The 19,608-nt window shown below is 36.1% G+C and overlaps 1 protein-coding gene across 1 annotated transcript; it reads right to left on the bottom strand.

Moving 5' to 3' along the window:
• Window positions 1-2,344: 2,344 nt before the first annotated feature.
• Window positions 2,345-15,633, bottom strand: LOC140246641 (metal cation symporter ZIP14-like). Its single transcript, XM_072325983.1, has 9 exons — window positions 15,615-15,633; window positions 14,632-14,649; window positions 14,093-14,110; window positions 11,634-11,803; window positions 10,140-10,265; window positions 9,297-9,458; window positions 5,855-6,182; window positions 3,041-3,228; window positions 2,345-2,494 (listed from the first exon to the last, which is right to left on the bottom strand). Exons 1-9 carry the CDS (start codon window positions 15,631-15,633, stop codon window positions 2,345-2,347), a joined length of 1,179 nt encoding a protein of 392 aa, XP_072182084.1.
• Between the last annotated feature and the right edge of the window lie 3,975 nt (window positions 15,634-19,608).

Genomic DNA, 19,608 nt, shown 5'->3' with positions numbered 1-19,608 from the left:
GTTCTTTTTACTGAGTCATTTATGTCAAGGCTATTCCTGAATTAATGAATCATTATGTATCATGTGCATTTTTGCGCATTCTTATAGTTACGTAACTGTGTTGCTCGGGTGACAAGGAGTCTTGTAAGCGCGATACAGGTGGCTACTTTGTATGTCGCTATGCTTTCGTATATTTTATTCCTTTCTTTTACTCTTTTTGCTCTCTTTTCTTTTACGTCCCTTCCCTTCCTTTCATAGTTTTCTTTACTAGGTTGTTTAAGAAGACCAACACTTTCATATATACAGGGACCTACACATTACAAGCTTTGCTTTTTAGTAGGTCCCCACATTTCATGTTTGTTAAATTGTCTTCTCTTGTATTCTTTGTAATTACGACGCTATGTTCAATCTTATGTTCAATCGATCGTATCATGTTTGATGTTTTGAGATGTGGAACAATAAAATCAATCAATCAATCAAAAAATATTGTGTAATATAAATACACAAACATGTAGAAAATTCATTAAAAAATGAACTTGAAACTGACAATGTGTTCTTGGATAAAAAATAAAAGGCAATGGCCGTACTTTAGTTTGTACACCTAAAAACACTGCACCAAGTAGAACAACATCGTCAGCATTTACTTTTAAACAAATCATTTGAAACAAAAGCGAACATAAAAATCTCTGTTTTAGTATAATATGCATTCCACGATGTTGTCACTGTGGAGAATCATTTTCATTCACCACTTGTTCTCTCACTTCAAGGAAGAGGCAAAGTGGCATGGCCATAATTCCACATATGGGCCTTGAGATATCTGGCTGCAATTGTTGTCATTGCGCCACCTTTCTTTCTCACTTTTATTTTCGTGAAAAGGTGAATGCACTTTTGAAACGAATTTCCCTTTCGAAGTACGCCAGAATCTTTGATTTGGTTCAGGCACTCATTTATACCAACATGTAAGAGGCACTTATTACGTCATTTTTTTTTTTTACCGCAACATAAAATCGTGAGAATTTCACACAATGATGTGACCTGTAATTATTTACTCTGAGTTGAAGATATGAGAACAAATATGAAATGATTCGGGTTAATGAAATTTGATATCCTCAATGTCCAATTTCATATTCCATTGATATCTGCTACAGACAGAGATAGATAAGGATTGATCCCATTGGTTCATACCAACAGGCTTCTCTGTGTAAAGCAATTCAAATTGTTCATGATGAATGTCCAAGAGCGTTCTTAAACTGTCTTAAGGAGCTGCTCGACACACGGGTCGTGTCGCATCTCTCACTGTCAAGGTGATTGCTGAGTACACTCATAATTCGTGCCACGCCCAACCCCTCCCACACCTCATTTCCTTACAATTCCTCAGAATATGCCAAAAGGGACTTGGAGAGCTGGGGCAAAGGAGGCGGTATCGGTAAGAACCTTAAAGTTGAATTGAGTGGGGGCAGCAACATTAGTAAAACACATCAGTGAAAGTTTGAGGAAAATCGGACAATCGATGCAAAAGTTATGAATTTTTAAAGTTTTGGTGTTGGATCCGCTGGATGAGGAGACTACTAGAGGTTATGACGTATGAGTGGACAACAATTTAAAGAAAGTATAAATGGAATTCCACAAAAACTCACTTTTCTAGTATAATGAAAGAGCACTTAACTAACAGCTTTCAGAAAGCAGGGGGAATAATAATTGCTAGCCTTAATATACGTCAGTATCAAGTTGACGGAGTGTGTAATTTTCATGAAAAACGAATGTTTGTGGGATTCCCTTTATATTTTCTTTATATTGTTGTCCACTCATACGTCATAACCTGAAGTAGTCTCCTCATCCAGCAGTTCCAACACCAAAACTTTAAAAATTCATAAGTTTTGCGTCGACTGTCCTGTTTTCCTCAAACGTTCACTGATGTGTTCTACTTATGTTGCTGCTTTCACTCAATCCACATTGCTCTTTGGGTTTGGGTTCCCTTTAAGGGACTGTACAGTAGTGGTTGAGGTGAGGATTCAGCTTGTAACGTTTTGCGAGATATTTAGAAACCACTCTAGGAAATGTTAAAGAGTATACAATTCTAAGGGGAATCACAAGTTTATTTGATGAAACTCGGTTTTGAAATGACTAAGATATCTAAAAACAAGGTAAAACAAAGGGATTCTCATAAAAGTCATGGCCTGTCAATTTTACTAGGATCGCTTTTTTGGGATATCTCAGTCATTTGAAGACCAATTTTCATCAAATATAATGTTGAATCCTTCTTGAAATGATACTCTTATTCATATTTTATGAAAGGTTTTTTGTTATCTCATCAAAAAATTTTACAAACCTAAAGTTAGGTCCCGACCAAAACTATACAATCCCTCTAAAACTGTATTCGCCCGGCAAAGAGCGCCAGCAGCAGCATGATGAGGAAGCCCGTCACGAGTCCGGCATTCTGTAGCAGAAGGACCTTGAAGCTCGTCTGGCTCTTGCCATCGGGATCATCGCCTCCTGCATTGTTTATTTCCGGCAGCTGGAGGATAGAAACCAGAAACCGTTTGGGAAAGAACAGTGTTTAAAACACGTTTTAGGAAACAGAAGTGAAGCTCAATGCACGCTCGTTATAACGAACATAATCATAACGAAAAGTCTCCTTAAAGCGAAGAAGAAAAAATCACTTCCCAGATTTATTTTTGATACATTATTTTTACATACGTTATTGTTTGGCTTTAATGAAATTTTGATGTAACGGAAGAAAACGGCTGGTCCCGAGGACTTCGTTATTACGGAGACACCTGTGTAGGTTTCATTCAGAAACGAACTTTGAAAGGGTTACGGATGGAGGCTGCCATGCAAATAATGTGAGAAATAGAATTACATCAGAATGAATTAGTCCTATTCAAAAATATTACAGTTTGAAATAGCATTTGTGTTAGTAGTTCAGATCGTAGATTCAGCGGCTAAAAGTTTGAGAGAATAAGCATTGAAAATGCTGTGCTAAAAACCATTAAGGGTTTTATTCTCTATGAAGCAGTTTAACCCTTTACACAACAAATTCGAAGCAAACACGTGGACGTACCATGTCAACCAATGAAATATAGAGGAACATGCCAGCTGCCAGAGCAAAAATCCATTCGCTGGCCTGGAAGTTTTGTCCCAAGACTAGCCCGAGAATTAGACCGAGATAGCAGGTGCAAGCTGACAAGAAGTTCGCCAGCACGGCCTGTTTGACGGACATCCCAGAATTCAACAGGATGGCGAAGTCACCTGCAAAGGAGAACGTTGCACATGTTTGTACTTCTTGATACACAATTCAACATTTACATTGATTACTAGACCACCTTTTCATCTTTTGATGGTTTGATTCTCCTTTACACATTGAAAATTTATACTTGGTAACTTAAAAAGACTGCGAGGTGAGGATTTAGCTTTGAACATTTTCAGAGGTATTTAGAAGCCCCTCTATAAATTGTTAAAGAGCATACAACTCCATTAAAAGGGAAATTGAAATTTTAATTGATAAAAATCGGTTTTGAAATGACGTGGATATCCAAAAATAAGGTAAAACAAAGAAATCCTAATACAAGTCGCGGCCTCTCGCAATTTATTAGGATTGATTTTTGGGATATCTCAGCCATTTCAAGACCAATTTTCATCAAATAAAAAGTAAATTCATCTATAAATTGCATGTTCTTTCATATTTAGTAAGGTGTTTCTCATAATCTCACAAATACGAACACACACAAAAAAGTTGGAAACCTCTATCTGAACCAAAACTATATCATCCCTTTAAATAAAGTACTTTACAGGACTGGATTCTATGTTATTCAGCTGTCTTGTCAGTACGGCGCACTTTTGGTGTGTGTTTATTGACTACGGCAATAACAAGCTTTACGCCGTCTTGGCAGTTGAGCGTCTTGGCGTTTACATAGAAAGTCAATAAGTTTGTGAAAACAATTACAAGGCGTTTCATCAACTCGAAGACGCGTTGACATTACTTTGGGGTTGCGTAACAATATATATATATTTAGAAATTGATTTTTGTGACAAAGTCGTGATGGTGAAGATTTTTTTTTTCTCGGTTCCAAAATGGAACACATGCTGAAGCTTGCCTGCTTTTGCAATTTCATGTTTTGATTTTGCTTTTTTTTGTCGTCTCGTAGTACTGTATACTGCATCATGATTTCATTTAAAGGTCCTATTTACCTTTGGGAGTAGTGACTTAAAAAAGTTTAAGATATCACAGTTGATGCATATGTGTAGGTCAGTTGTATCACAAAACATCCTACCATATAAAATTTTCACAATAAAGCCTAAAGTATAAAGAGATATCACTATTTTTTCTCAATAAACCATAACAGTAGACGGTTTATTCTGGAAACATCTTTATCATAAATATTGTTCACATTTTGTATATTTAATAGTGCTTAACAACGATTATACTGATTCAAATTTTTGCATTGGTTGTTTCCATCCCTAACTCACATTTTAGAATTATTTTGAAGCACTAAGGCTGGGTGTTTGATTTATCTGCAAATGGTAAATTATGCCTTTAATGAATCCGCGATTTTGATTGTTTGAAATCCGGTGCAAACAACTGCCTTCAACTACTGTCATAAAAGGCTTTAAACCCCCACTGTATCAACCCTATAGAGCTATTTTGACCCCTTCCAGGCCCAAGGGGGGGGGGGCACATAACTTCTTTAATTATATGATGTATGACCGTCATATTTGGCAGATGGGTAGAGCGACTCATACTCTACATGACCCAACATTTGAAATTTCTCACTGTCATCCAATGAGGGCGCTATTTACCAAAATATACAGAAATACATAGGAAATACGCTAAAATCATGCTTTTCCTTTTCATTTCTTTATCCATAGTATAGATGAAGAATTTGTTTGCAAAAACCGCTAAGTCCATATTTGCCATAAGGAGATATTTGCGATTAATGGTCAAGAAAAATAAAGAGAATAATAAGAAAATTTTGCTTCTTTTGACCATAACTTTAAAAATGTACCTTTATATGTAGTGATCGATATATCATTTAAAAGGTATTATTTCGTACTTTATGACTGAGACCGTACTTCAAAATCTTCAAAAATGGACTTATCGGTTTTTGCGATCTTATATCAATCATTTTTGTATTTACCACAAAGGAAAAGCAAGGCCAACCTTCACTATGGTTGAAATCTCTCAAGGTCAACCTGTTGGGGAGCTATTCATTACAATATATGAAACCTATGATGTATTGCTTGGAATGGGTACGTACATTGTTGTGAGTTTAAGGTTGCCCTGGCAACCAGCAACATCGAACATAACTAAATTATAATTATATCAAAATGTTCGCAGTAAGATTTTAGGAAAAGTCACCAAATTTGGTTGAAATCGAGTAAAGGGTGTAGGAGTGGCAAACGAAAATATGGTGTGGGGGGGGGGGCACAGTGCCCCCCCCCCCCTTGGGCTTTATATGGTTAAACCGCCCTCTATTTGTTTATTTGGTTTTTTTTTTTCATTATGACACCATTCCGTACATATTTTTTTGCATTATATTCATTGATTTATACTTCCAAATTGTTGGAAAGTTGAACTGATAAATGTATCACCTTGTATTACGTATTTCCTTTTATTGCTAGGAAAATGAACAATAATTGAATAATGAAAAATAAAACATTTCGAAATGGTACTCATGTTCATGTGTATTGCAAACGCTTGCCTTGCTCAGTATGAGAAGCGATACTTGTATAGACGGGATCTCAATGGAAACACAATGACAGGCTATTTGTGTGCATTGGGCGTTGCAGTAAAAATTCCATTGCTTCCATATGAACACATGGGGACTGCTGAATGCATATTACGCGCATTATATGAGATGTGTGATGGTATTATTACCTAATTCATGAGGGAACTCTTCGCAAATGACAGCCACGGAAGTGCTTATCCCCTGGTAGACGGAGCTCGTAAAGGACGCTCCTATGGCCAGACCGTCTATAAAGTTGTGCAGCCCGTCACCAAATATTATCATGTAGGCCACGATAGCGATCCTGTCTTTACCGTCACGAACGACTTTCAGAGAGCCGTCGTTGGAGGCGCTGTCACCTTCACCCCCGTCTTTGCTTTGGCACTCCCTGTCTTGTTCACTGAGCAGCTCTAATTCGTTTGCTTGCACGTCGTCTCCGTCTTCTACATCCCTATGGGAGATGGCACTGGTCAACATATCCTTCGAAGAGGCATGAGAAAAATGGGAAAAAAAAAGTATATACCATGGTGGCAACGGGGCAACAGCTCCTTTAAAGGAGACCTCCGGATGATTTTCACATTTTTTTTTTATCATATATTCTTTTTTTACAGTTGAACAACGATAAATTACTTATACTGAGTACAGAGTTTCAGACTTTAAAGTGATTGGGATGAGAAATAAGAATGTATTCAAAATTTATAACAAATTGCAATGAACAAGGATGATGACAGGCAACCCTACCATAAGAATGCGTGAGTTGGGGCTCAAGGAAACAGAACAAGAGCAGAAGGTATGCATACATGAGACTCTTATGTCATTAACACTGTTCAGTTTAGGCCTAATTTGTTTGAGATAATCGTCTGGAATGCTCCTTTAAAGAGACCTAAGGAAACAATGTCACGATGGCACTGCATGGACAACATTGAATTCTCTTGAACAGATATAGCAAATGTAAATAAAATGATACCACGATGGCATTGGCCAACATTTCCTTAATCCTCTGCATTCCCCATCAATTACCTATCCATAGGTTTATGTGTAAAATTTGTGCACATTTGATTCATTGACATAGAAGGGGTTAAAGAGAACTGAGGAAATGATGTCACAATTCATGGCACTGCGTGGACAACGTTTCTTTTGAAGTGATGTAACAAATGTTAATAAAATGATACCACGATGGCCCTGGGCAACATTTTCCTTTGAACAGACATGTGAAAGTGATATCATCATGACACTAAATGAGCAACATTTCCGTGAAAGAGAACTGAGGAAACGATGCCACAATGGCATTGCACGGACAACATTTCTCTTGAAAAGACATAATGGAATGGTACAATGGTAACACTGGGCAATATTTCCTTTGAAGAGACATGTGAAAATGATATCATGAATGCAGTAAATGAGCAACATTTCCTTGAAAGAGAACTGAGGAAACGATGCCACAATGGCACTGAATGGACAACATTTTCTCTAAAGAGACATAATAGAATAGTACGATGATGACACTAGGGAACATTTCTTTTGAAGAAACATAATAGAATGGTACCATTATGACACTAGGCAACATTTCCTTTGAAGAGAAATGTCAAGTGATATCACGATGGCATCGGCCAACATGGAGAGACATGAGAAAATTCAATGATACATGATGGCACTGGGCAACATATTAATTTAAAAGACATGGCAAAATGATATAATTTTGGCACCTAGAGGGCAATATTCGACTTGAAGAAACATAAGGAAATGATGGCATAACGGCACTGGAACATTAGGTTTTCCTTTAAAGACACATGAGAAAATGATACGATGATGGCAACGGTCATTATTTTCTTTGAAGAGACATGAGGGAATGATACCATTGTGTCACTCCAATATCAATCGAAGAGACATGGAGAAATTATATAATATCGGCACCTCGAGGGCAATATTCGTTCGGAAGAAACATGAGGAAAATATGCCATAATGGCACTGGAGAACGTTTCCCTCGAAGAGGAATGAGACAGCGATACAATGATGGCGCTAGTCACTAAGAGGGAGCACATTTCTTATTTAAAGTGATTGACACAAATAAAACAAATTAATACCTCTTCAGAAAAAAAATATTTGTGCAGTAACCCACTATTGATGACTGCATTGCCTCTTAATATTTCCGTGAAAAACGTGATAAGTGCGTAGAAAATGCAAAATCCATGACTTTCTTCCTTGATTTAGAGGAAACGGCTACACTTTTTGAGTGATTAATTCTATTTTCTTGAAATCATTGCTATATATATATAAATATGTATATATATATATATATATATATATATATATATATATATATGAAGAGTTTGTTTGCAAAAACCGATAAGTCCATATTTGCCAAATGGAGATATTTGCGATTAAAGGTCAAGAAAAATAAAGAGAATAATAAGAAAATTTTTGCTTCTTTTGACCATAACTTCAAAAAAAAAACCTTTATATGTAGTGACCAATATGTCATTTGAAAGGTATTATTTTGTACTTTATGACAGAGATCATGCTTCAAAATCTTCAAAAATGGACTTATCGGTTTTTGCAAACAAACCCTTCATATATATATATATATATATATTATATATAATATATATTGTGTGTGTGAGTCTTTTTTTTTTGGAGGGGGATGGGGCAAGGTCGGAGTAGTTTTATATTTAGTTTAAGTGCACATAACATTGGGGTGCACCTGGGTATGTGACGTAATAATGTGGTGCTACCGTACAGACATTGGTTATAACCAACCTACAAAACGGGCTCTCGTAAACGCTGATCGCGTGAGAAGATTGTGCGTTTTAACAAACATGAACTTTGGCGCAATATGTTTAAATGTCGTTGGTGATAAATTTAAAAATCAACATGGGCAACTGCCCAAGAGGAAAACTTCCACCTAGCTGTAATGAGCCAACGCTGACTGAATGATAATGTTTTAAGAGTAATATGTAGAGTGCATAAGTCTGGGTCTATCTGTGTTTCTGCATGTCATGGGGTTAGATCCGACGTTTTGATTTCTCATTTAAAAAACAAGACGTTGCTGGCATTCCTATGAAGCTGGAGCTCCTTCTGCGTTATCTATGTTAATTTGTAATCGCATTTTGACTACAAATTATTGTAGCAATAATGTTATGCAGTTACAAAGTGTGTTAAACGGCAATGAGTATAGTGGTAAGGCAGATCCGGGTCTGATAGACCTGTTCACATATTGTAGACATGGTAGAAAAGAATGTTAATAATCTTATTTGGATCTTCACAGCTCTGCTTGGACCACTTTCTGTGTATACGTCCGAGCATAACTCATAGGCTAATGCCTCCTGAAATAATAGGCTATATTGAGGTGTTGTTGATGATGATGATGCTGATGACCAATATTTCGACGATGTCTACCATTAAAATTCGTTAGATTATCATTTTTTTTTTCTATCGGGTGCTCGCGCATAATTCTTTAGGTAGGCCTACGTCCACGATACATTACAAGTGAATGAATATAACTGTATAAATTTTAGAAGAAAATAAGATCTGAAAAATCTATCGGGTAACTAAGGGATCATTACTTTATCTAAAGACAACAAAACAATTTAATACCTGAGTGTTGTTACCATCTCTGATACCATTGGTTGCCATGGTATCCACCTGGGGGGTCTGTAAGTATTTGACTCGGTCACTATTAGAGTCGAGATGGTGCATTGCCGTAACATGGATGCTGGACTGTGATGGCACACGCTCGTCGTTTAATCGTGCTCTCTCCTACAGATACAGATTCATTGAAAATTCATGGAAAGTTTGATCTCAAATTGGGCTAAGCGCCATTTTTAAACATTTGATGGAAGTGCATCATGAGATCGAGCACAATAAAACATTTCCAGTGATACCTCACTTGTAACATAACTGCGAATATTTTCGAAGTGAAGTTTAAAAACATAGAGTATATTCTTTTTAATTAGTGTATTTTTTTTTGACAGCTTCAACAAAAGAATGTCTCAAATTTAAATCAAGATATTCAACTCGTCATACGATAAAACTCTTATTTATTTATTACTTTTATTTAACTATCTATCTCTTAATTCAATTGTCTATGGTGGCTTCATCAGTAAGAGGAACACGGTTGTTTGTGAAGACCGTGTGTGGACAATAAACACTTGTATTCATAACCACCCAAATAGTTATCAACAGAAACAACTATAATACATGTAACGTACATAACAGAGGACAAATCACAAATAAATAGAATAAAACAGTAGATATCTATAGAATATGTGACTGAAATCTTCTAACCAGTTATAATAATGATAATAATACTCTTTACATTGAACCGCAGTGAAGGCTGCTCAAAAAGTTCTAAGTAGAGTGCATGATGGATATTAAAGTATAGCAGGAGCCAACAAGAAATAAGGTAATCGTAAGTGTTTGTTTATGAGCTCCACTTACCAATCTCCTGTTGCCTATAATCTTGAGGATTCGCTCCGTGTTAAAGAAGATGTAGATGGCTAAAATGACCACCAGATTCTTCCAAATGTAGCGATGACCGTCGTGTTCTGCAGTCATTCCGTGAGCCTGAAAACACAACGTTGAAAGTTTAAAAGCTCAAAGTTACCGTTACCAAACTCAAATACACATTTGACCATAGTGAGAAATCGTTTGGCCTCTAAAATGAAATAATGTTACAAACGCAAACAGAAAAAAAAAAAAAAAAAAACTGACCAGAAATGAATACGTACACACTTGAACATGGCATAAAACCGAAGGATAATTCAACTTGGGGATAAATGCGAGGGATCACCGAAGTGATGCAGCTTTTTGAGTATGTAACAAACGCAAACAGAAAAACTGACCAGAAATGAATATTATTTATCAGTGGAAAGCTACAGAAGCTATAGCAGTGTGTTTGTGTGTGGCACACACAAACACACTGCTATAGCTTCTGACCATTGAAAATTTAGGGTTTTGGGGACGAACACTGAACTACGGCTTTCTATACAACTCATCCGGAGGTCTCGGGTTCGAATCCCGATGGAATCCATTTTCTTTGCTTAATTTTCCACTATAAAATAATGTTGGCAGAGTAGCGATTATATCTCAAGCCTCATACCGACGATGGCTGGTTAAAATGAATATAGTTATCATTAACGTATCAGGGTAATTACCCCCGGCTAAATACTGATTAGTGATTAGGTTAGAGCAGAGATTAGGATAAAGGTTAGGTTAAGGGTTACAGTTTGGGTTAAGGGTTACAGTTTGGGTTAAGGTTATTATTAGGTTCAGGACTAGAGGATTAGGGTTAGGGTCAGTGGAAGGGTCCGGGGTAATTGCAAAGGGGGTAATTGCCCTAGGGCCATTATTAAAGCACCGAGGCTCGCGTTAATCTTCCTTATTACGGATGAGGAAAACACATTAAAACAATGTGCGCACGCATTCCGTTATATTGCTTTTTCTGTGCGACAACAATAAAATAATCAATTACATCAAAAGTGGCCTCCCAACACCTATTCCTGGTTGTCCAGGCCACCACTGATGTGGATCTTGATATAATAGCATGCATTTGCATGAATGCATCCATTGTTATACCTTTCAATAAATTCTTAGATTTCCCCTTTGATGAAAACAATACATTGTTTTGCCGCTGACGTATTCATCACTTTGTCCCCTCCTCCCACCCCCTCCAAAAAAAAAAAAAAGTCCATCTGTTTTGGATGGTGACACAATGCTGCGATAATTGCTCCAGTGGTATTTTCTCCAAGGAACTACAGGGATAGGTTTATGGTTGTGATAGGGTTTTAGATTTAGTCCGATGTGAGGCATTTGGGATTTGGGTTAGGGTTATGTTGCTGGGTAGAATCTATGTTTGGCTTTAATAGCGTGCAGAATTTTTATAGGAGCAATTGTCATGATTGTCGCAGGAACGAAAGTCGCTCTGGATATTACCTCTGGAATAAGGCTGAGGATGGCGCTGCCACAAAGAGTGCCCACTGCCAGAGCAATGAGGAACATAAGGACGGTCTTGTACAGTTTCTTGTTCATGAGCGGGACAATCCATACCCCAACGAGTGCACCCAAGTTTATCAGAGTGACGAAGAGGAATCCGTAGCCCCATGCTGGATACAACGAGGAGGGAAGAAAGAGATGATAATAGCAATGACGCTCCACGTTGGAAGTACCTCAATTGGATTCAATTCGACTTAATTCAATTCAGTTCAATTCAGTTTAATTAAATCTAATTTAGTTTGAGTCAATTCAACTGAGTGTAAATCAAATCAGAGTACTAGTATGTCTGATTTTCAACAAAACGAACGCAAATGTGGCGATACATAATGATTATAATAAAAATGATAATAATAATAATATGTGACCGTGCAAATCAAAACGAACATAAAGTCGCACACACTGATTTTGCGTGAGGACTGAAAATAAGTGAAATTGGTCAACCTAGCCGAACATGACTTTTTCATATTTTCTGAAAGAGCGGGTCTTCTTTTACATTATGCTAAAATTTGGTATCATAAAACGGGCAGGAAAGTGTGTTTTTTTTTTTTTTTTTTTTTTTTAGCAGTTTATCTCGAACATTTTTGGTAGAATAGTGTGATTAGGTGTGTCTTTAGAATCCCTTTTTCATTTCTGAAAAACCTTGTCCACACTCTTCACTTTCAACTCTAATAACTTTTGAAAGGAAAGTGCTATTGTTTTGAAACTTGATATTAATTATGGACAGAATGTGTTAATGAGGCATGCTTAATTTCAGTTTAATCTAAAAATCCCTTCATTGTTGTTACTCTGGTGGCTTACTTCCTGTTTTTTGTCCCATTCATCGCACAGCCAGCACGGTTTGGTAAAGATTAAGCGCTTGTATAGACACTGTACTTCAGAGTCTCTTTTCTCAGTTCACACTTTTCATGAGTTTGTGCTTTCTGTCCAATATTTAGATAGGTTAGGAGAGTCCATTTGATTTCAGTTATGCATCATTTTAAAGCTTAAAGTCTGCTCTTTCTGAATATGATCTTAACTAAAAATTTATGTCTGGCGACTTTTTGTTTGTTTTGAGGTGCAGGGTCACATACTGTATATCAATTTATAAAGCGCAAAACTTATAGACATATATTCTTCTGCGCTGCACAGTGGAATTGAACGGCAAAAAGAAATCTTTTTAAACAAATTCGCAGGCTTGTCATCATAATGACAGTTAAGTTGGAGACATTTTCGTCTCCAACTTAACTGAAGAAGACGTTGGGATCCACTGATAATAAGTGCTTGTTTGGGTCCATAAGAAATGAAAATGCATGGATTTGGACTAGAGAACCATTCACATAATGACAATTGAAAAAAAGAAAGAAGATAAGCCCACACTTAAAACAAAGAGAATCAACACAGGAGATGGACCTGAAATATAATATTATTGTAAGACATTAAATATAGAGAGTAGTGACAGAGCGACGAGAGAGAGAGAGAGAGAGAGAGAGAGAGAGAGAAAGGAACGGGGGGGGGGGGTGTTTCCTTCCAGTTGTTACATGTTGGCACATTAACACCTACGTTGAATGCAACTACACTTTTTATGGAACAGAATAGAATATGAACTTTTTTTTTTTCAAGTTCATATTTCTCATTGAACATTTCTCTAAGAATGAGTAAGAATGATATACCACGTAAAACGTAATTTAGGAGCTATCAACCTAGTAGGTGATTTAAAAAAAAAATCGTTTTTCACTCACGAGGCACACATCACGTAAAAATAATTATTGAAAAAAAACATTCAAGTTGCCTTTCATGTGTACATGCTCTGTCACATAGCAAAGAAAAATCAAACGGAACGTGTTCGCTCATGCGTAAGATTTTTCTTTGTGTTGATCTATGTAGTTGATAGCTAATTAGATTACCTTAAATTAAAGATATAATGTACAGCGGATAGGGTGCAGATGTTTATTTACACTCAATACAAGGAACGTTTGTGTTTGAAACCAGTTGACGTATACACGAGCTGACATGAACGTTATTTCCGTAAACCCACCTATATAACATACATCGACATTACAATATATTGGTTTAAAAGGTACATTACGAAAATTCCTTCATAAGTTTATTTCGCGTCTGATTTTTACGAAAGTTTTATTGCTTACTTCGATTAAAGGTGAATCTGAACATGTGTGTCGACTCGTTTTGAGCAAACAAAATAAACAGCAAGGGCAAAGTGCCTTTCAATTCTAGCTTTACACTCTTGGGAACATACAGAGGATAAATATTTCATAGGTTGTTATTCATATCGAAAGGAGCCAAAACGCATTTATTTCATTTGATAGAGTAGGAGGTAAAATATTTATAGATTACATTTTTTAGGTTTCATTTTAAAAGTTTTGAAAAGTTTGCAGCAAATTGCATTTGACTTTTTCACTCACCTTCAGCAGTAGACACCTCTGTGACAAGAGAAAAGAAAGGAAAACGCCAACAGATTATCATAAAATTGATTTTGTGAGCTAAAAGTCACGTTTGCTATTCAGAAAATTATTACAATTGTTAAGAAATCATTGCAACACTGCTAAATATCGAAACTTCATATTACGAGACAGAAATCAGAAGTTGCATATATTGATAATCATGAAATCACGGGGTCCCCCCAAGAGACCGACACCTACGAGCCACACAGTCCACGAATTCGACATTAAAAACATATCCATGAGTCAAACAACTCACGAGTCATACAGCCATGAGTTCGACACTTACTACGCAAATAAAGTCAATGAGTATTACACTAGGTACAAACAGCGCACGAGTTCGACAGATGCAACACAGGCCTTGTTTGCTTATTGACGAACTCATGAGCTGTATGACTCGTGGGCTGTATAACTCATGGGCTCTATGACTCGTGGGCTGTATGACTCGTGGGTGTCGGTCTCGTGACGTGCACCCGAAATCAAATTGGTAACTTTCCACTTACCGTTGGCATGAACGACATCTGTAATCAAAAGAAACGCAGGAAACAAATGATCTGTTAATCTTATATATAGTTGTTATGAAACGAAATCGCAATCCCAAATTGCATTATTCTCGCGTAGTCTCCTAATATCATTCCAACATCTGAAATACATATTGGATAAATTGGATAAGTACCCAGGGCGTGAAATTGGTAATTAAAGACATGAAATAAAATAGAGACTGCCTGGAAAGATCAAATATATTTATGTTTCTATACATATATGCATACTGACAACAAGGTATGACAAGGCTGGCATATTTGTTTAAAGGGATGGTACAGTTTCGGTGGAGATGAATATTGGGCTTTAACTTTTTTTTTTTGCGAGATAGTAAGAAAACACTTATGAAATAGTACAGAGCATACCATTTTAAGAGGAATTCAAAGTTTATTTGATGAAAATCGGGTTTGGAATAGCAGAAACAGCCCCCCAAAAAAATGTAAAACAAAACGATCGTCTCAGCCATTTTAAAATCAATTTTCATCAAATAAACGTTGAAATCCTCATGGAATTACATGCTCTTTCGTATTTCATAAAAGGTTTCTCACTATCTCACCCCCCCCCCCAAAAAAAAAAAAAATGATAAAAACCTGAAGTTAAGTCTCAACCAAAACTATACGACCCCTTTTAATCCTTCTTTTCAGAGGTTGCGCCGGGATTTAAGGAGGGAACTAATAAAGCCTTTGCAAGCACCGGTGAAATTGAATGATTTGAAAGAAGTATGATCACTCAATTACATGATTGTATTAAATTGACGTACAATTCAGTCTTTGTGAAGCACTTTATTGAGTAGAGAATACTGCCAGATGTACACTAACAGCAGCAGCTGAAACTGAATGTTTATTAAAAAATATATTCTATAAAACAATGATAGTGCAGAGATATTCTACAGGACTCTCTAGATAAAAAAAAAAAAAAAAAATCAAATAGAAGTATACATATTTACCAGTTCTGTTTGATTCCATTCTATGAGAACAATTTTATCGCTGTACCAGAACGTGTAGGTGACGATATCAGAGTCTCTATTGATTGGGAAAAGAGAAATAGGCAAAAACAGCTATATTATGATCGAAACTTCAATATTCATAACTAAAATTCTCTCTCTCAGTGCGAAAGAAATGTGTAAAACAATTATTTCCCATATTTTTTTTTTTCATTTTCATTTTCATTTTAGAATTGCATTGACATCTTATATCTGTTGTAAATGATTGCTATCATGTTAGATATTAAACATTAGATTTGTGAAGAATTTTCTTCGTCGGAAGAGATATCTAAAGAATAAGAGTGACAATATCAAGTGTCGCTTGCAAACGTCCAATTTTGTGTCAACCAACTCCAGAAACTTCATTCTAAAAATACAAGAGCACACATAAATATTCTCACGTCATAGGGCCACTAAGTATGCAACGTGCAATCTGTTTGGTGTGCATTTGTGATGAACAACAGCACAGAAGAATACTCCAGTTCATCTGGGAAAGAAATATAATGAATTAATACAGCAGGTAGATCACTTAGTGCCGAACAATGACGTAAGAATTCTTTATTTTCAACTCCGCTTAACACTGACTTATTCTTTATTCTTTACGTGGACAAGAGGTTATGCATTAAACCACAACTGATTGTACACTGTAGCTATGCATAAAATCATAATCAAAAGGTTTTAATTAGTGTGTGCCTCCGTAGATTATGCCATACAGCGTTCAAAGAACATTAAATATATATATATATATATATATATATATATATATATATATATATATATATATATATATCTATATATGTAGACTTCATTTGAATTCAGGAGCACTCTTTTATTATGAATATGCAAAACAATACGTCATAGCGATATCAATCAATGCTATTCCGGAACTCAGTTTTGAATAACCTGATATGTAGTGCAGATTGCGAAGTTTTCGCACGAAAACAAAAATTCAAAAGCAAATTTTCTTGAAGAACTATACGACTGTATGGAGTTATTATTATTATTATTATTATTATCATTATTATTATTATTATTATTATTATTATTATTATTATTATTATTATTATTGTAATAATACAGACATCTTTAATCCATAGGGAAGGGGAGTTGAGATAGTGTCCCCCAAAAAACATGAATAATAGGTTACAGACAACTAGCTAAATAATCTCCAAAAATCCCTAGTTTTCGTCTTATTTTTAAAAGCAGTTCGTTTCAATTCTTCAAAACAATTCGGCAACTATCAGACGACGGTGTTATGGTATACAGTAGTATTCAACTTGATTGAAAATGGAAATGGATTTTCCATTAAAATGAATAATAATAAAACCCTTGTCTGCAAAATATCTCATGCTCGTGTTTGGGTATTTCAATCAAAGTCACTCACAGCTTCTGCACCTCAGTCTGGGACGCCGGTAATTCAGATGAAGAACCACAAAAACTCAGCTTGCCAGCCAGGTGACTGATACCTATCGAGCTGGAGTGATCGCGTCTGGATTTTTTCAGTTTCCCATACTCTATGCTTATCCTTGAAAACCACTTGTGATGGCAATTGAAAGAGTGACTTCCGAAGTCATTAACACCAGGATTTTTGTTGTTTTTGTTTGAGACAAATCCCTGTTTTATTTGGGGTACATGCTTACCCTCTATGTGCTGAATCGTACACGGTTCCAGAACGAATATGCAATGCGTCAAAACTACATTTTCCCGTAGCAGAACTATGTATCAATACGTCATGATTGAGAGCATATAGATAAAGACACTTACAAGTTGAGTACTGTTTGATGATCCAACTATCACGTCCCCTTTTCTCACATACTCTGATATATGTAAATATTATCATTGTCATAACTCAACTGAGAACAGTGATAAATCGTCTGTTAGCATATGAAGAGTCAATTCGAAGGGCTTTCATCAAAATCCACATGCTTTAGAGAACCTCGGTTTTTACTGAGGTTGGACTTTGCGATTTATTTATGTATTTGTTTTTAATCGAATCCTAGCCCACGGGGAAGATTCGAAAAACATAATAATATGAGCATCGAAGTGTATGCTCATCGGGAACGGTCGGCTGCGTGTAGAGATTCTTCGGCTATGTGTATACTTACATAGAGATCAGTGATAAACTAGACTGTACACAATTCGTTACGGAGATTCTCGAATATATCCGATATCCATATCCATATAGTATCTCCATGCTACTGGATCTATAATCATGATCTTTTTAAAATCAACGAGATAATCCTCGCTGTGGATGTGTATGATTTTCAGGTGATAGTACAACACGTAAACTATGTGGGTGGGTTTCGTGTGCTTAATAGTATAGTCTGTCTATCAGATGTGCTGACTAACAAAACTCGCCCTTTAGCATACAAGAAACTATGTAGCCTATTATATATATTTATATATGTGAGAATTTTGAACGATGTACAATTGCCAATTTTCGCACCTTATGACATTCTTTCCCTTAGGACACTCCACGATGATCTAAGAAACCAGATTTTTTTTTTCATGTCGTCTCAAAGATTGGTAAATTTCCTTTCAGGAAATGTATGGTTTGGTTGACTTTTGCCTGATATTTTTCATTTGACAAGGACTTAAAGCGTAAAAATACGGTATAAAAACGCTATTTTCACAATAATTTTTGTTTTCAAACTAATGATGTGCCTTTTTTTATGGTACGTGGCATCTAATTTCTCACCATGTTCTGGATCTCACATATCATGGGTATGTATCACAAAATTATTAGAACTTTATGAGCACGTATAAAATTACAGAGAACAATTATCAAAGCCCTAAACAGACGAACGTCCGTGATGCTCTTAATCATGTCGCTGCTGCAAATTCTGCTTTGTTGTCCCAATTGTAATGTATATGAAAATTTGGTGTTCCACCTAATGAACATTTCCTGCAAAAATTGGCTGTACATGGGACGTTACATTCTTTTATACAAAATTATACTCAGTTTTCATCACGGACGTGCTTCCGCTATTTTCTAATAAAGATCGTAGCCCATGAAACGTTATTTGCGATATTGTTCTGAGTCGTAATCAGCTAAGATCTAGCCACAAGATGATATCTTTGTTTTGAGTTTCTGTCCATCCTTTGTCGAATAGGAACCGAAATTATATTTTTAGACAAACCTCCGAGAAAAAAAGAACGTCCGTGATGATTAAAACGTTTTCGAGTGAGACACCATCTTGCTTTGATGGCGAAGGTACATTTTACCTTTGGCTCTCTAGCCGAGGAGCGGCATGTCATTTTTGGAGCGGACTGAGGTTTGTCCGCAGTTTTTTGACCATGCAATTCACCGAAAACCAAGCAAATAATTATTATTTTTTCTCTAAAATTCACCTTCTGTTCCCCTCTAAGCAATACATATGTTGTAAGGATGTCAAAAATTCTTATAATTTGCAATGACAATACCTTTTCAAAATTTTGAAAGAGTTAGGAAGGTTTGGTACTCTTTGCCGATTAGTTATCCATCCTTGAAAATGACCCTAGTTGTAGAACGAACATCCGTGACAATTCCAGCGAACGTCCGTGACGTAAGCAACCCCACCGATAGGTATAACTTGTCCCGAAAGTGTCCTGTATTCTTTAAAAGTTTTGGCTCCAATAGCGACACGGAAAGTTTTAAAAAGTAAACAATGAGTTTACAGCAGTAATCTCAGAATTTTTAAGGCGTTATGGGATCATGATTAACAAACAGTTGAAAATCTACTTACAATTTTACGATTGTTTTCCCTCTATTTATACAAAAAACAGCTTAACACTGAAAACAAAGTTATAGGAAAATGGAATTTTGTGTAATCTGTAATTTCGGTGCATTCAAATTTCTTTCTAATGAGGTTCTGGAGACAATTCGTACTGTAACAGGTTCTGAAAGTTTCGTTCACGGACGTTCTGTCCGAGAAAGGAAATTTCTCATAATTACAAATATATCATTGCACATTAAGTT

The sequence above is a fragment of the Diadema setosum genome, chromosome 3, assembly GCF_964275005.1.
Source record: "Diadema setosum chromosome 3, eeDiaSeto1, whole genome shotgun sequence".
Lineage (NCBI taxonomy): Eukaryota > Metazoa > Echinodermata > Echinoidea > Diadematoida > Diadematidae > Diadema > Diadema setosum.
This window is presented reverse-complemented; position numbering and strand designations above follow the sequence as displayed.